This window comes from Syngnathus typhle, linkage group LG14 (assembly GCF_033458585.1).
Source record: "Syngnathus typhle isolate RoL2023-S1 ecotype Sweden linkage group LG14, RoL_Styp_1.0, whole genome shotgun sequence".
Classification (NCBI taxonomy): Eukaryota; Metazoa; Chordata; class Actinopteri; order Syngnathiformes; family Syngnathidae; genus Syngnathus; species Syngnathus typhle.
This window is the reverse complement of record NC_083751.1, coordinates 9,863,342-9,877,720: the sequence shown is the minus strand read 5'-3', so window position 1 is coordinate 9,877,720 and position 14,379 is coordinate 9,863,342. Positions and strand designations below refer to the sequence as shown.

At 51.5% G+C, this 14,379-nt stretch overlaps 4 protein-coding genes across 6 annotated transcripts; 2 read left to right on the top strand and 2 right to left on the bottom strand.

The window, feature by feature from the left end:
* Window positions 1–523: 523 nt before the first annotated feature.
* On the top strand, window positions 524–3,404 carry ddx10 (DEAD (Asp-Glu-Ala-Asp) box polypeptide 10). The gene is made up of 2 exons (XM_061297829.1): window positions 524–1,926; window positions 2,170–3,404. Exons 1-2 carry the CDS (start codon window positions 631–633, stop codon window positions 3,259–3,261), a joined length of 2,388 nt encoding a protein of 795 aa, XP_061153813.1. The 5' UTR covers window positions 524–630; the 3' UTR covers window positions 3,262–3,404.
* Window positions 3,405–3,557: 153 nt separating this feature from the next.
* lrrc41 (leucine rich repeat containing 41) lies at window positions 3,558–6,938 on the bottom strand. The gene is made up of 8 exons (XM_061297834.1): window positions 6,760–6,938; window positions 5,708–6,595; window positions 5,337–5,552; window positions 5,071–5,238; window positions 4,775–4,873; window positions 4,513–4,641; window positions 4,380–4,452; window positions 3,558–4,101 (listed from the first exon to the last, which is right to left on the bottom strand). The coding sequence occupies exons 1-8, from the start codon at window positions 6,872–6,874 to the stop codon at window positions 3,882–3,884; spliced, it is 1,908 nt and encodes a 635-aa protein (XP_061153818.1). The 5' UTR covers window positions 6,875–6,938; the 3' UTR covers window positions 3,558–3,881.
* A 453-nt stretch (window positions 6,939–7,391) lies between these two features.
* LOC133167208 (BTB/POZ domain-containing protein KCTD1-like) lies at window positions 7,392–10,128 on the top strand. 3 transcript variants are annotated; one of them, XM_061297832.1, is made up of 6 exons: window positions 8,146–8,323; window positions 8,440–8,642; window positions 8,716–8,930; window positions 9,117–9,261; window positions 9,330–9,632; window positions 9,814–10,128. In XM_061297832.1, the coding sequence occupies exons 1-6, from the start codon at window positions 8,296–8,298 to the stop codon at window positions 9,955–9,957; spliced, it is 1,038 nt and encodes a 345-aa protein (XP_061153816.1). In that variant the 5' UTR covers window positions 8,146–8,295; the 3' UTR covers window positions 9,958–10,128. The 3 variants fall into 3 exon arrangements, with proteins under 3 accessions (XP_061153815.1, XP_061153814.1, XP_061153816.1); XM_061297831.1 differs by having other exon boundaries at window positions 7,392–8,642; window positions 8,776–8,930; XM_061297830.1 differs by having other exon boundaries at window positions 7,392–8,642.
* LOC133167235 (transcription initiation factor TFIID subunit 4B-like) lies at window positions 10,077–13,471 on the bottom strand. Its single transcript, XM_061297861.1, is given in 13 exon segments — window positions 10,077–10,908; window positions 10,951–11,091; window positions 11,186–11,242; window positions 11,341–11,466; window positions 11,522–11,813; window positions 11,899–11,983; window positions 12,112–12,220; window positions 12,289–12,462; window positions 12,548–12,637; window positions 12,715–12,837; window positions 12,919–13,029; window positions 13,149–13,262; window positions 13,352–13,471. Coding segments are annotated over 13 exon segments (1,659 nt in total). The 3' UTR covers window positions 10,077–10,791.
* Window positions 13,472–14,379: the final 908 nt, after the last annotated feature.

Below are 14,379 nucleotides of genomic sequence, written 5' to 3'. Positions count from 1 at the left end.
GCGCTCACTACTGGCGGTTGGATTAGAACTAACAAGCTCACGACTGCCGTCAGGCGGTTTGAAGTGAAAACTGAAGCGCCTCCGCTCGAATTAAATTCGTTCTTCATTTCCAAAGGAACAAGATTAGATTTATAAACAGAACGAAGCCATTATTCAAAATAGTTCATGTGGTATAAATAGTTCTACATGATATCTCGATAAGAAAAATCAGGGAGCAACAGAGGAGGTACTGAGGAAATACTTGTGAATAAAGAAATAAGAACTAAAAAAGGGAACTCATACTGTGGGTAAATGGGAACTACATAATGGAAAAAAATCATTAAACAAATAATTACAAAGTTTAAAGTATGAGCGAGATGAGCAATTGAGTGGAATTGTGTAAGACTGGTTTATTAAATTGATTTTGTCTGCATGAGAATTTTGACACCAAGAAAACGCAGCAATAGGAGAGGTCTTTGGGTAGCGCTAATGTTCAATTATAGTTTGGAAACACAAAGAAGAAGACTGCCGTGGCACTTTGTAATGACGTCATTATAACTCGACATTTTCTCCACGCTGTAAAACGCTTACGTCACATTCAGCGTGTTTCCCTTACCATTTCTCTGCATGCATTCATTTTAAATCAATAAAATGGACGACACGTCGGATCCAATCAAAGACTTCGAACAATGGAAAAAGAAATACAACTTGAAGAAAGCTCGCGTCAAGCGTGAACGAATCAAGAAGAAGCCGGAGTGGCAGGTCGAGCAAGAGAAGATCGACCGGCTGGTGAGCAGGTACGCCGACATCGACAGCAAGGAAGTCATCAAGTTCTCCGACTTCCCAATTTCCAAGAAAACCCTCTTAGCCCTCCAGAAGCACCAGTACAGGCAGCCCACTGAGATCCAGAGGCAGACGATCGGCTTCGCGCTGCAGGGGAAGGACGTGCTGGGAGCCGCCAAGACCGGATCTGGAAAGACTTTAGCCTTCCTCATCCCGGTGCTGGAATGTCTGTACCGCCAGCAGTGGAGCTCCGTGGACGGCCTGGGCGCCCTCATCATCTCTCCCACCAGGGAGCTGGCCTACCAGACCTTCGAGGTGCTCCGCAAGGTGGGCAAGAACCACGAGTTCTCGGCGGGCCTCATCATCGGTGGAAAGGACCTGAAGGGCGAGTCCGAGAAGATCCACCGCACCAACATCGTTATCTGCACGCCGGGCAGGCTGCTGCAGCACATGGATGAGACGCCTGACTTCCACGTGACCGACCTGTGCATGCTGGTGCTGGACGAAGCCGATCGCATCCTGGACATGGGCTTCGCCAGCACGCTCAACGCCATCGTGGAGAACCTCCCCGTCGGCCGGCAGACGCTTTTGTTCTCCGCCACACAGACCAAGTCAGTCAAAGACCTGGCGCGACTTAGCCTCAAGGACCCAGAGTACGTGTGGGTGCATGAGAAGGCCAAGTTCAGCACGCCGGCCACGCTGGAGCAGAGCTACGTCGTGTGCGAGCTCCATGACAAGGTCAACATGCTCTTCTCCTTCATCCGAAGTCACCTGAAGAAGAAGATCATAGTGTTCTTTGCCTGCTGCAAGGAGGTGCAGTACTTATTCCGCATTTTCTGCCGCCTGCGGCCGGGCATCCCCGTGTTGGCGTTGCACGGCAAGCAGCAGCAGATGAAGCGGGTGGAGGTCTACAACGACTTCCTGCGAAAGAATAACGCCGTGCTCTTTGCCACGGACATCGCCGCGAGGGGGCTGGACTTCCCTGCCGTCAACTGGGTGCTGCAGTACGACTGCCCCGAGGACGCAGACACCTACATCCACAGGGTGGGCCGCACGGCCAGGTACAAGGAGGGCGGCGAGGCCTTGCTGCTGCTGATGCCCTCCGAGGAGACGGGCATGATTGCCCAACTGCAAGAGAAAAAGGTGCCCGTCAACAAGATCCAGGTGGGTTGTCCCGCCTCTCTCTAGGTGTGCTCAGTTTTCTCTTCTGGGCAGAAAACTCAGAAACTTTGTGTTTACTTTTGTTTTTGCGTAGTAAGACGATGCTATTATCAATATGGTTAAATTAAGCTGGTATTGTTACTTGGTATCGGTACTCGCCCATTCTCAGCTTTGCGTTTTATTTCCGTTTTTTTTTTCTTTTTCTGCTTGCTCATCGTCTAAGCTCATGTGATTTGTTGATGGCAGGTGAATCCAGAAAAGCTCCAGAATGTTCAGCAGAATCTGGAGGCCTTCCTGGCTCAGGAGCAGGAGCAGAAGGAGCGCGCCCAGCGCTGCTTTGTCTCTTACTTGCGCTCCGTCTTTCTGATGAGGAACAAGGACGTGTTTGACGTCTTCAAGTTGCGGTTGCACAAGTACGCGGTGTCCTTGGGCCTGGCTGTGGCGCCGCGGGTGCGCTTCCTCGACAAAGCTGAGGCAGGGAGAACGGCCGAAAAGCGAGGGGAAGACGAGGAACTGAGCAGCTTCAAAGCTCAATTAAGAGGCAACTTTCCTTACCAAGAGGAATCTGAAGATGACAGCGATAATGAAGATCGGGCCAAAGCGCCCTTCCTGGATGCCGACGATGACGACCTGAGAGAGATAGACTTCCTCACAGTCAAACGAAAAGATGTCTTCAAGAATGAAGAAGAGCACCAGACCCAGGTGGATGAGCCCATCAAGAAGGCGCCCCAAAAAATGACCAAGTACAAAGAGGCCAAGAAGATCCTCAAAAGGAACTTCAAAGTCAACACTAAAGTGTCCTTCACAGAGGAAGGGGAAGCCATCCAGGTTTGGCCTCCCGTGCAGAGCTTGGCCACCAGCCAGGATGGGGCGCAGGAGGAAGACGACGTGTCGGGGATCAACGTGGAGAAGGCCAAGGAGCGGCTGAGGAGGGAGGACCGGGAGTTTGACAAGCAGGAGTATAGCCGCAAGGTGAAGGCCAAACACCGCGAGAAGAGGCTAAAGGCCAAAGCGGCCAGGAAGGAGGCCAGCAAGCAGCACGCAGACAAGTCGGAGGACGACAGCGACGAGCTGGTGGCGTATCTGGCCAGCGGCGGCGAGGAGGAGTTTGACCCCAGCACGCTGCCGGACCCCGACAGACGCCGTGACGACACCGAGGATGAAGATAGACCCGTCAAACGCAGCTACAGCAGCAGTGAGGAAGATGAGGCACCGCGGAGGAGCGGGAAGAAGGCAAGGCAGCAGCAGCAAGAGGAGGAACACGCATCGCTGGACACGGGCCTGTCGCTGGCCGAGGACGAGGAGCTGGTCCTGCGGCTGCTCTCGGGACGCACGTGAAGCTAACAGGACTAATTTTGTTTTGCTAATTTTGTCATTATCATCACGTCACTTGCAAGACTTGACTCTAGTTCGACTTTGACATCCTTGATATACTGTATAATAATCATATTATAACTTGGATATAAAGTGTTACAAAATAATTTGTATTGTTTTTCTTTGCTTAACAATCACAAAGGAGTCATATTTCAGATTATTCAAGATGATAGCAGCCTTTCTGCAGTAAGAAACAGCCTCGTTTTCTTGCCACAAATCAATTTGTTACCTCACAAAATTTTCCACATATAACATGACAGTTTTTCAATTTTTTTAGAAAATGTATTTTTTTAAAAAAATTCACATGTACGTTAGTTGGCACGAGTAGATTCAACTCCCCCCTCCCACACCAAAGTCTCTAAAAGTGAAAAACAGGATGCACTTCAATGTCATTCAAAAAGTTCACAGGATTTCACTTTTGTTTTTCCAATTTTACCACCTCATGACGACATCAGTGTTTATTTTTTCTCCACGGCGACTAGCATGCCACTGTCATCACATGACACCAGCATATCGCTTTCCCTTCCTGGCAAAGACAGCAGACGTTCCGCTTGAATAATAGACGTATGTATCCTTCAACCGCTTCACATGTTGCTGATGTAATCAGCCATGGTGTTTTTTGAGTTCCACTCATTGGTGAGACAACGGCAGAAGGGGCGGAGCTTGTCAAGTGCCGCCTTCCACGTGTTGACGTCGCGATCCCCCGGGTTGGTGGTGAGGTCCAAGGTGAGTTGGCGCTGAGGAGGATGCGAACTCAAAGCTTCAGCCAACAATAGCAGGTCTGCTGGCTGAATAAAGTTGGCTCTGGACAAAAACAATTGAGGATTGTTATTTTGGAATCAGATATACGTTGCGTCGAGTGGAAAAATATCACTATCGATAGTAATTGTTAGCCTGTGTGGCTATTGTATGTTAGCATAAAGCGAGCGGAGGCTCTTGGCCTTGTTTTAAAGACAGGTGTCATTTTCTTTGTTTCCTGTTTACCTTAATGAGTGTAGCACAAGAAAATTTGGGGACTCATTCACTATTTACTAATCTGCTGCGCCTCAAGCAAACGAGGAACCGCTCTTCTGAGCACTCACCCGACGTGGAGGTACTCCAGCGAGCTGGGCGCGGGTCCTGAGAAGAGCTGGGCCAGCACGTGCACGTCTTTGGCTGCAGAGACAAACACATGCGTCAGACTGAGTTGGGCGTCAGTGATAATGCGACGCTTACCCAGGCGATTGTGAGATAAGGTGAGCTTGCGCAGGGACGGCAGCGTCTTCAGGGCGTCCACCAGTTGACGAAGACTCTCGGCCTTGTCCACGGCACAGTCCAGAAGACGACAGTCTTTGAGGTGGAGCTCTGGTAGACCACAAAGCAGGAGAATGAGAAGAAGGACAAGGAGGCGGAGGAAGGATGAGGACAAGGACAACAACAAAAGGTGGATAAAGCGGAAAGATGGAGGATGAAGCCAGGCGAAAGAGCGACGTGTAACCTTCCAGCTTGCAGACGCTCAGCAGCTTGATGATCTCCTCCAAACAATCGGACAAGTTGAGGTCCAGCAAGCTGAGACTCGTCAGTAGAATGTTGGACTCTAAGCACACATGAACAGAACCAATCATGAAGACAATCATATAAGATCAGATTGGAGAAATTTGCATTGAAAAATAAAAACAAATGCTGAGTGTTAATTTGAGATCAGGTGAATCGAAATGTAATTTCTAATGTGATATGAATTCCCGTTCAGTCTGTGCAAAATGAAGCGTGACATCATCAAGCCGGACCACTTACCTGTGAGTGTGTTGAGGAGTTCCTTGAGGGAGTGGCCGGTGGGCAAGCGCATGCCCGAAATATGCAGCGAGACCAGACGCGGGCACACTCGCAACACGGTCAAGAGGAACTTGGCGTCCCGCTGGTCCTCATACAAATTGACTGACAGGTGCTCCAGTTCAAGTTCACCTGCGGAGCCAAAGTGAAAACGATTGACCGTCCAACTGCTGCTGCCTCAGCTTCGGGATGTTTGAACGCGTTCAAACCCCCTCCCGCCACCCGCTCACCTTTGAACTTCTTTTTGTTCTTGTAAGCGTAGACGACGGCCCCCACATGCAGCTCCTTCAGCTCCAGGTAAGCTTGCAGCAGGTTGAAAAGCAGATCCTCTGTGCACTGCATCGAGGGGATGGACACGCGACGGAGGCAGCGGCGGGGACGTGAGGACAAAGACGCCAGCGCCGTCGTCAAGGTGTCCTCCAGCAAGATGGTCAGGTCGCGTTCGACTTGAACAATCAACGACAGTGACATGTCAAAACGCTTACATCCATAAAAAATATATGCGAGCTGAAAAAAAACACTGTTGGTCAAAAAGATAGTATTTGCTCTGTGTGACATTTAACATTTCAGAAAACAAAGAAAACCCGTCAGTGGGCCCAACCGCAAGCAAGGAATGGCAGTTCCAGCGTCAGCGTGGTAAGGCTGTCTAATGTGGGCAGGATTTGGACCAGTTCCTTCATCATGTCCAAGTTGCAATCAGTGACTGTCAGACTTTGGATCTTTCCAACCGGACACGGCGTCACGCAGCCAGGGTAAGAGACTTCACAACAATGGAAACGCAAGCTCACTGTCTTGTCCGTCTTCAAGTGTTTGGCAGGGGGACCATTTTCATCCTCAAATTCTTTGGAATCCATTGACTCTTCCGAATCATATCTGATGTTTATTAAACATCTCTGCTGCTCCACAGCAGTTTTATACACATGGTCACGGTCATAGAATAGCCAAGTCAAGAAGCAGCCGAAAGCTGAATTCACACTGACGTGTTTAACCACACCGTGGTCCAAAAAGCGATGCACCAAGAAGGTGAAAAGTTCGTCCAAATCACGGGATGTGGAACTGTCGGTCCACTCCAACTTCAGCGACTCCACCGTCTTCTCCAGACTGGAGAGAAGGGGATCCCCCGCTGTCAAGTTCACGGCCAGCTCCATGTCAGAGCTGAGCGTCACGTGCTTGACGTACTTGACCGCCGTTGAGAGGAACGTGGGCAAGTCCATGTGATTCCAGATGTCCAAGTCGACGTACGGGCGGCGGAGACGCTGGGCAAACATCCATTGGGCAAACATCCGTTGCATCACTTCCACTTTTACCTCCTGTGAAGTGTCAAAGGTCTTTTGCTGGAATCTCGTCTCCCTGCCGGCCAACCTTTGGTATATCTTCATCCATGCCGAATAGGTGGACACTCCTTTGCGCTCGAGCTCTGGCTGAAGCTGATCCAGCTGGCACGGGTTCATGTAAGGAAGGAGGTCTTGCAACAGGTCTGCTGGCACACCTGAGGCGGTGCAAACAAAATATAAGCGAGAGGGACACAGAAAGAAGTCCATTCTCTCAAAGGAATGCGATTTTTTGTGACCATTCGTGTTATGTGCCGCTTTCGCGCTTGCATTACAGTTTGAGGCGCCATCAACAACAAAAACAGATAAATGTTCCACTTACTAAGAATCGCTGCTGCATCTATTTTTTTAAAACTGAAATGATAGTGGACGGCTTCCAAGCAGACCCCCCTTAAAGTCCTGATCTGTTCCTCCCTCGTGCTCTTTAAAGAGCACATCGTCTTCTCAGCGTGAGGATTGGCGACGTGCCTGTTTGTTTTTAAAAAAAAAATATCCGGCTTTTCCTTTCTAGGGAAGTGACGTCAACAGAAGATGTTGACCATAAAAGCACTAGCGACCCCACTGGCAGGGAGTCCAGCCGACTCGTTATTTCACGGTTCAAACTTTCCCTTTAATTCTCTGTACGGCGTATCCTCGACTAGTTACATTTTAACGTCAGAAACACACACACACACACACACAAAATACCCCGAAGATCAAAAGTATACATCGTGCGCTACCGGTCGATATCGGTAATGAAATGTAATTTTTAGGATCTTTTATTGTCAATCATCCCTGAGTTGCTGGTAGTCAGCAAAGCAGCCTGGCATCGTCGTGCACGCATCTTGCACCATAAAACCTGCACAAGAACCGAGCACGGTTGAAGGTCACTAAACCACAAAAGGACTTTTTGGGGAGGGCGTGGGAGGGGGAGCTGCGGTCCAATATAACGCGCATGCGCACTGCTGGCGGACCGCTTGGCACGCAAACCGCAATATGGAGAGACCGCTTGACAGCGGAGGCTACACGGAGATCACGGGCTGGGAAGACGAAATCCAGGAGGTGCGCATCACCGGCGAGGAGGACTGGGAGTCACCCGTGGTCCTCACTCCAAGCGCGGACCGTAGCTCCCCAGTTGCGCCCGACTCTCACCCGAGCACTCCGGACGGCACCCGGTTGAGTGACAACACGCGCTTGGCAACACGCTATGCCGTGCGCATCCTCAGGGAGTACCTGCGTGACAGGGCGCGCAGTCCGGACTTTGAAAGCCTGGACAAGGGGCAACTGTGCGCGCTGCTGCGCTCCTTCTACGCGGAAGCGCGGTCCAAAAGCGGCCAGTTGTACAGCAAGTCGTCTCTCGTCAGCATCCGGAGCTCCCTCAACCGCTACCTGAACGAGCCGCCCCATTGTCGCACGCTGGACCTCACCAAGGACCCGGAGCTACGCGGGGCCAACCTCACCTTGGCGGCGGTCATCCGGCGGCTGGAGGAGCGGGGCGGCGGGCCGGTGGTGCAGAAGCAGGCCATTGCGCGCTCGGACCTGTGCCGCCTCTACGAATCATCCATGTTCGACGCGTCCACGCCGCCGGGGTTGCTCAACAAAGTTTGGTTCGAGACCTGCATGTACTTCAGCACTAGAGGACGCGAGAAGCAGCGCGAGCTCCGCGAGGACTCGTTCGCGCTGGCCACCGACCAGCAAGGCCGGAAGTTCGTCTACTTCCGAGACACGCGCGGGAGTCGGAGAACGACCACCAAGGACGACGTCACTTTTCGGCCGCACATGTACGAGACGCGCACGGCGTTGTGCCCTTACGCCAGCTTCGTGCGCTACCTGTCCAAGCGCAACCCTCTGTGCCGAGCTTTCTTCCAGCGGCCACGCGATGCCTGCAGCCCGGCCGACGGCACCTGGTTCGAAAACAAAGCCGTCGGGAAGAACCTTCTGGGCACACGCATGCAGATGTTGTCGCGCGCCGCCAAACTGTCCAGGACGTACACTAACCACTCCATCGGCGCCGTCTCCATAGCAACGCTCGACAGCATCGTGGGCGATGCTGTGGCGACAGACGACACAGGCGGCAGCGAGCGTCTTCTGGTTGCTGTGGCAACGCAACGGGCTACCACGGGTGCTCAGATCGGAGGGCTCTCTTCTCCTCACCTCAAAGGACCCCGAGAAGCCAGAGACAGACGCGCGCATGCGCAACATCGTGTTCACCCCACCGTCACCCAGGTAGCCTGAAAAGTCACGGGCACTTAATTAGGGATGAAATGCATCAGAGTTTCTTCTCTCTAATTCTACAAAGCTAGCCACAGCTAACAGGCCTGGCAGACAAAGTGCTGATCGAGAGTGTCATGCATCCCAGGACAGCGACGGGCAGACTTCAGTGTCCCCGCCCGGTTCGCCTGGCGTCCCCACGCTGGCTCAGCTGAGCAAAGCCAACGCCCCAGTCCACGTTGACGTGGGAGGTCACACGTACACCAGCAGCTTGGAAACCCTCAGAAAGTACCCCGACTCACGGTGAGACATGTGCTGACTCACTCTAGTGCTTGCATGGGAGGCTCATGGTGGTTTGCTTAGCCTACTTTTGTAGCTTCTAAAATGGTTAGGATTGCCTTGCAGCGGTTCACAACAACTGGTGTAGAAAATGCCAGAATGAAAATGAAATAATTTCCATTATGTGACGCGCTAGCAGTGTGTCAGCAGGATCGGGCGACTGTTCGACGGAAGCGAGCCCATCGTGCTTGATGGTCTCCGGCAGAACTACTTTATCGACCGAGACGGTGCCATGTTCCGCTACATCCTCAACTTTCTACGTACCTCCAAGCTTCTCCTCCCGGACGACTTCAACGTGAGTGCCGAGCTGCTCCTTTAGCAGTTCACATAGAGCTTACCTCTTGTTCTGTGGCTGTGCCGCAGGAGTATGCTTTGCTGTACGAGGAAGCCTCCTTCTTCCAATTGGCTCCTCTGCAGGAGGAACTTCGGCGCTGGCGCAACAGGCAGGATAATGAGAGTGCGCTGCCGTGGGAGTGCGTAGTGGTTCACGTGACTCAAGACCCGCGCGAGAGGATCGATGTGAGCGGTCACCGAACCACCCTGGAGGAGGTCTTTCCGGAAGTCAGAGCGTTGGCATGCGAGTCTGGAAACGACAGACCAGAGAACGACGACTCACACATCCGTCGCTTCCCTCTCGACGACCACTGCCGTCTCACCTCTGTCCAGGTGGGTCAGGAATACTAAATTGTCTTTAAAAGTCGAAACAAAAGATTGGGTCATAGTTCACATATTTGTCCTGTAGGTTCATCCCAGATTCAGAATTGTCTTAAATTTTTTTTTAGCAATTTTGGTGGGCACAAAGCCAGAGAAAGCGTGTCTCGATACAACGTTTTTGTTGCACTTGCAGGTGCTGGAGCGCTTCCAACAAAGAGGATTCCGGGTGACCAGTTCGTGCGGCAGTGCCGAAGCCTCCTCATGCTTCAACCAGTACCTGTTAGGCCGGGCGAGCGGCCGGCACCCCATCGCATGCATCAAACGCGAAGAGCTGTAAGACTGCTTCTGTCAACCCTGGAATGACTATGATGTCATGCGACAGGAAGCCCAGCACAAAATGTTTCCTCTGTGAAAAGATTTTTTATTTACAACATGACACAAAACGCTTGTGGACATTTCTTTTTTTTTTAATGAAATAGAGAACAACATAAAGAGAGCTTCAACACAACATTGTTGCTAATTGTTGGATTGTTGCTAATTATAGACCTGTCTGGGGTCTTCTTTTCTGAACACAAAAACTTGAAAAGTCATTTGACAAACACAAAATACTTCATTTCAATATGTATATTTAAACTGACTAACAGAATTCAAACAAGCCTTTCCTCGGTCGTTGTTTTGCTTTGGTTTCCATCCATCCATTTTCTGTACCGCTTAGTCCCCACTGGGGTCGCGGGCGTGCTGGAGCCTATCCCAGCCGTCATCGGGCAGTAGGCGGGGGACACCCTGAACCGGTTGCCAGCCAATCGCAGGGCACACAGAGACAAACAACCATTTGCACTCGCACTCACACCTAGGGACAATTTGGAGCGTTCAATCGGCCTACCAAGCATGTTTTTGGGATGTGGGAGGAAACCGGAGTGCCCGGAGAAAACCCACGCGGGCCCGGGGAGAACATGCTAGCTCAAAATGCTATTGACAGGCTAACCATATTTTGGCATACGCAAGAGCAACATTGTTGCAGTTTGGCATCCTTGGTGGCTTTATTATTTTATTTATTTTTATGAAAGGAGAATTTGCCATACATGTGTTCTGAGGGACGAATTCCACTCGTATCTCAGGGCAGAGGGCACCACTGCATTCCAGTTCTAATGATTGAAATGGCTGGGCGAGGTCAGAGCATGGCTTTGTAGAAGGTGAGAGAGCGTCGCAGGAACTGGTCCTCCTCCATACACACAAGCAGGTCACGAAGCATCACGCGGCGGACCGCCTGCCTGGGCGCCAGCAACACCTGACACGCATGCACACACCCAACAATCTCATTGGTTCTCACCGTCTGTCATAGACTCTGGCTCATAATCTGTACCTGGCCTTCGGTGTTACTGATCGGTCTCTTCTTCCTGGGGCCGATGGCCGCCAGAGCAGTGAGGTTGGCTTCTCGTTTCTGCTGCTGAGCTTGTTCCATTTGTTGCAACTTAAGCGGGGAAGGACGACGATAGCAGAGTCAGCAAAAGCACATAAAAGAACAAACTGCGAAGGTAATTTGCATGGAGTGTAAAAATCAGTACCTCTTTGGCTCGCTGCTTGAGCTGCTGCTGCAGAGGATTCTCACTGTGTGAGCGACTCTGTGAGCGAGACAAACGTGGAGAGAGCCAAACGGGGTGAGACAGGAGGCGGAAGCAAATTTTGGGTGAGACGAGGCCGCGCTCGGCCTAAGACTGACCCTGGCCAAGCGCATCATCTTGTTCCGCTCCTCTTCATCTTTCCTCTTCTTCCTCAAAGTGTCCACCTCCTCCAGGAAATGCAGCTGCGAGCGGACGTCGCTCACTTTGGCTTGACACGGGTCATCCTGACGACACCAAACGGTCACCAGGAGCTCGAACGCGACGCAAAGCCTTTGGTACCTTAAGCGCCCTCTTGCGGTGCTCCGCCATCACGCTGAGCTTCTGGAGGAGGCCGCGGAGATACTCTTGGGCGGCGTGAGAAACCAGAGCCACCGCCTCTGGGCCCACTTGGCTCACCCCCAGCGGGCGTCCCGTGCACAGGATCCGGCCCAACACGGGGCCAGGAGACAAGAAGAGCTGATCCTGGCACGACTGCACGACCGAGCCCACCGCGCTAGTCAGGATCTGAGCATTCTCCTCGCGCAGGTTGACGCCCGCCATGGACGCCACGTCGTTGATGTCGTCATCTTCTCTGCTGGAGGATCGCAGACGGGTTAGCAAGGTGCTCAGTCATTGATTGGCCCATTCGCTGATTCTCGACGGGTGACTTGACTTACTTGTACGAGGCTGAATGGTCCCTGAAAGCAACTTTGGTGGCGCACGGAGGCTCTCGAGCAAATGCTTGCTTCATAGAGAGCCCACCTAGTAAAAATAATCATAAAAAATAAAAATAATGAATAAATAATAATAAAAGATATATTAAATAAATAATCATAAAATAAATAAAAATAAATAATAATTATGACAAAAACTGAAGCAGCAGGGCTGACCTGTTAAGTTTTTTCCAATCTGGACTGGGATGACTTTAGGGGTCGAGGAGACTCTCAAGTTCTTGGAGGTCAAAGCTATGACCTGGGTCGACACGCCTGTGCCACTTGACTGTAAAACGGATCATTAGCCACACTTGATGTGACTTTTGACAGTTACCAGACTCAAATGGCACAAACCGCCAGATAGAGGGATCTTGGATTTGGAGCTGGGTTCACATTGGGCTTCTTCACCGCAGGGCCGCAGAGGGGGGAGGGGGAGGGGGTGGAGGAGGAGGAGGAGGAGGAGGAGCAGGCCTGCTGGACGAATACCTGAGGGTCTGCGGTGAGGCGGCGCACTGCTGGGAGACTTTTCTGAGAGTAGCAGAACAAGTAAAAGTAGAAAGCCAGTGAATGAGCTCAAAACAAAACAGTGAGCGATCAATGCTCCCTCACTCACCTTGAGGAACGGCACCAAGCACGGCTGCGGTGTGGACTTCAGCTCCCGATAGAGCGCCTCGGTGAACTCCTCCGCCTCTATCCTGCCTTCCTGCAGCAACAATGTGAAAGTCATGCGACAACCTGACGGCAAAAAACAGAGTCAAAGGGAAATGTCGAGAACCCCACCAGCAGACGCCTGACCAGGCCTCGCACGTTGTTGGCCATGTTGGCTGACTTGGAGTCGCTGGACGCCAGCTTCATCAGCGTCACCAGGAAGTTCTTGCACTTCTTCACGCTCTCCAGTGTCTCCTGGTGGTCGGCAGGGGGAAAAAAAAAACCCTTTTTGGTGACATGATATGAAACTTAAGTGTGCGAGGATGTGGCACTCACTTGACTAAACATGGGTGGGGGCTCCTTTTTGGTTTCCACGGTGACGGACCGGTGTTCAGGCTCCAGGCCGCGCGTTTGAACAGAAGCTGGCTTGGGAGTCACGCCGATCACCTGAAGGCACATCAACTGAGACGAACTCTTTGCGCAGAAGCCGTGAGAACATTTCAAGCATTGAATAACCAGTCACTCTGGCGGGAGCACTGAGAGGATGGTCCGAGACATGCTCCTACCTTAACCATGGGCTTCTGGAGCGCCGCCGGTTGTAAAGTCTGAGGAGCCGGAGCCGTCATTCTGATCACTGTCACCTTCTCGTTGCTTCGACCGGTGGCACCTGGCGTGGACGTCTCATGTTGCAAAGCGGCACAACCGGTGACCATGAGCGCACACGAGTGAGTGCGGCCTTGCGGTGTGCGTGTGTGGGGGGGTTCTCTACCTGGGGAGCCAGGATTCCGGTGGCTGTGCTTTTGCTTGTTCTGGCTGCCTGTTGAGCCTGAGCAAAAGCCTGCTGAGACATCAGCATCAGCTGACCGCTGCCACTCCGGATCAGCATCATACCTGTCCATTTAAATGTACGTATGTAAACAGTTTGAAGTAGCCATTCCTACTAGTATTAGTTCCTACTAGTCGTTATATATTGGGGGAATCTTGTAAACATGTGTACCAGCCAGAAAAAAATGTTTCAGTCGTGATGACAAAAATTAAATACCTGGTGGAATCTGGATGTTAGCGGGCAACTGTGTCGGAGCCGGTCGAGGCGCCACGGGCACCTGCGGTCCAGCCGACCTAGGCACCGTTATCACCACTGTCCTCCCCTGGACTGACGTCGAGTTCACGGTGGTGGCCTGGCTCAGAACCGCTTTGGGACAGTTGGCACTTGCGCTGCCAGGCTTTGAAACTTTGGTTACCATCATGACGGCAGGGGACGACATCTGAGGTGCTTGAACGGCAGGGGACGACATCTGAGGTGCTTGAACTGAGGAGGTGGGTTGGTAGACTTCCCCCTTAGAAACACCTGGAGAAGGAACAAGGCCACACTTGGCTGTGACTTGTAGGGTCTTCACTTCATTTGTGGGCTCTCCATCTCCTGCTGTCCCGATGGGGTCTTTATTTGTTGCCATAATTGCCTCTATGTGGGAAACAAATTGTGCAATCCAGTTTGTAGGACAGTTCTTCAACAATAATGTCTTGATTCGTAACCTAAATGTGATTTTACACAACTACATTGTAAAGGCAAATTTTTTTCAACAAACCACATCAAAGAAACTTACCTTTGTGTCGCTTTGCGTACTTTCTAAGCACACTCAAACGTCATACGAGCCTTTGGCTACTTTAACCAAGATCTTGAGGCAGGTGTACGTAATGTATCCATTTTGAACAGATTATCAAAGGTAAATGTGTTTCAGCTAATCTATAGCCAAGTATTTCCGACCAGGCGGCATCGTGTCTGACAAAGCGTATATT

Coding starts and splice junctions, on each gene's coding strand:
- ddx10 (XM_061297829.1), top strand. CDS start 631: ATGGACGACACGTCGGATCCAATCAAAGACTTCGAACAATGGAAAAAG. Junction 1,927..2,169: donor TGCCCGTCAACAAGATCCAG/GTGGGTTGTCCC, acceptor TGTTGATGGCAG/GTGAATCCAGAAAAGCTCCA.
- lrrc41 (XM_061297834.1), bottom strand. CDS start 6,874: ATGTGCTCTTTAAAGAGCACGAGGGAGGAACAGATCAGGACTTTAAGG. Junction 5,553..5,707: donor ACTGCCATTCCTTGCTTGCG/GTTGGGCCCACT, acceptor TGATTGTTCAAG/TCGAACGCGACCTGACCATC. Junction 4,642..4,774: donor GAGCGTCTGCAAGCTGGAAG/GTTACACGTCGC, acceptor GTGGTCTACCAG/AGCTCCACCTCAAAGACTGT.
- LOC133167208 (XM_061297830.1), top strand. CDS start 7,413: ATGGAGAGACCGCTTGACAGCGGAGGCTACACGGAGATCACGGGCTGG. Junction 8,931..9,116: donor AGAAAGTACCCCGACTCACG/GTGAGACATGTG, acceptor GTGTGTCAGCAG/GATCGGGCGACTGTTCGACG. Junction 9,262..9,329: donor TCCTCCCGGACGACTTCAAC/GTGAGTGCCGAG, acceptor GCTGTGCCGCAG/GAGTATGCTTTGCTGTACGA.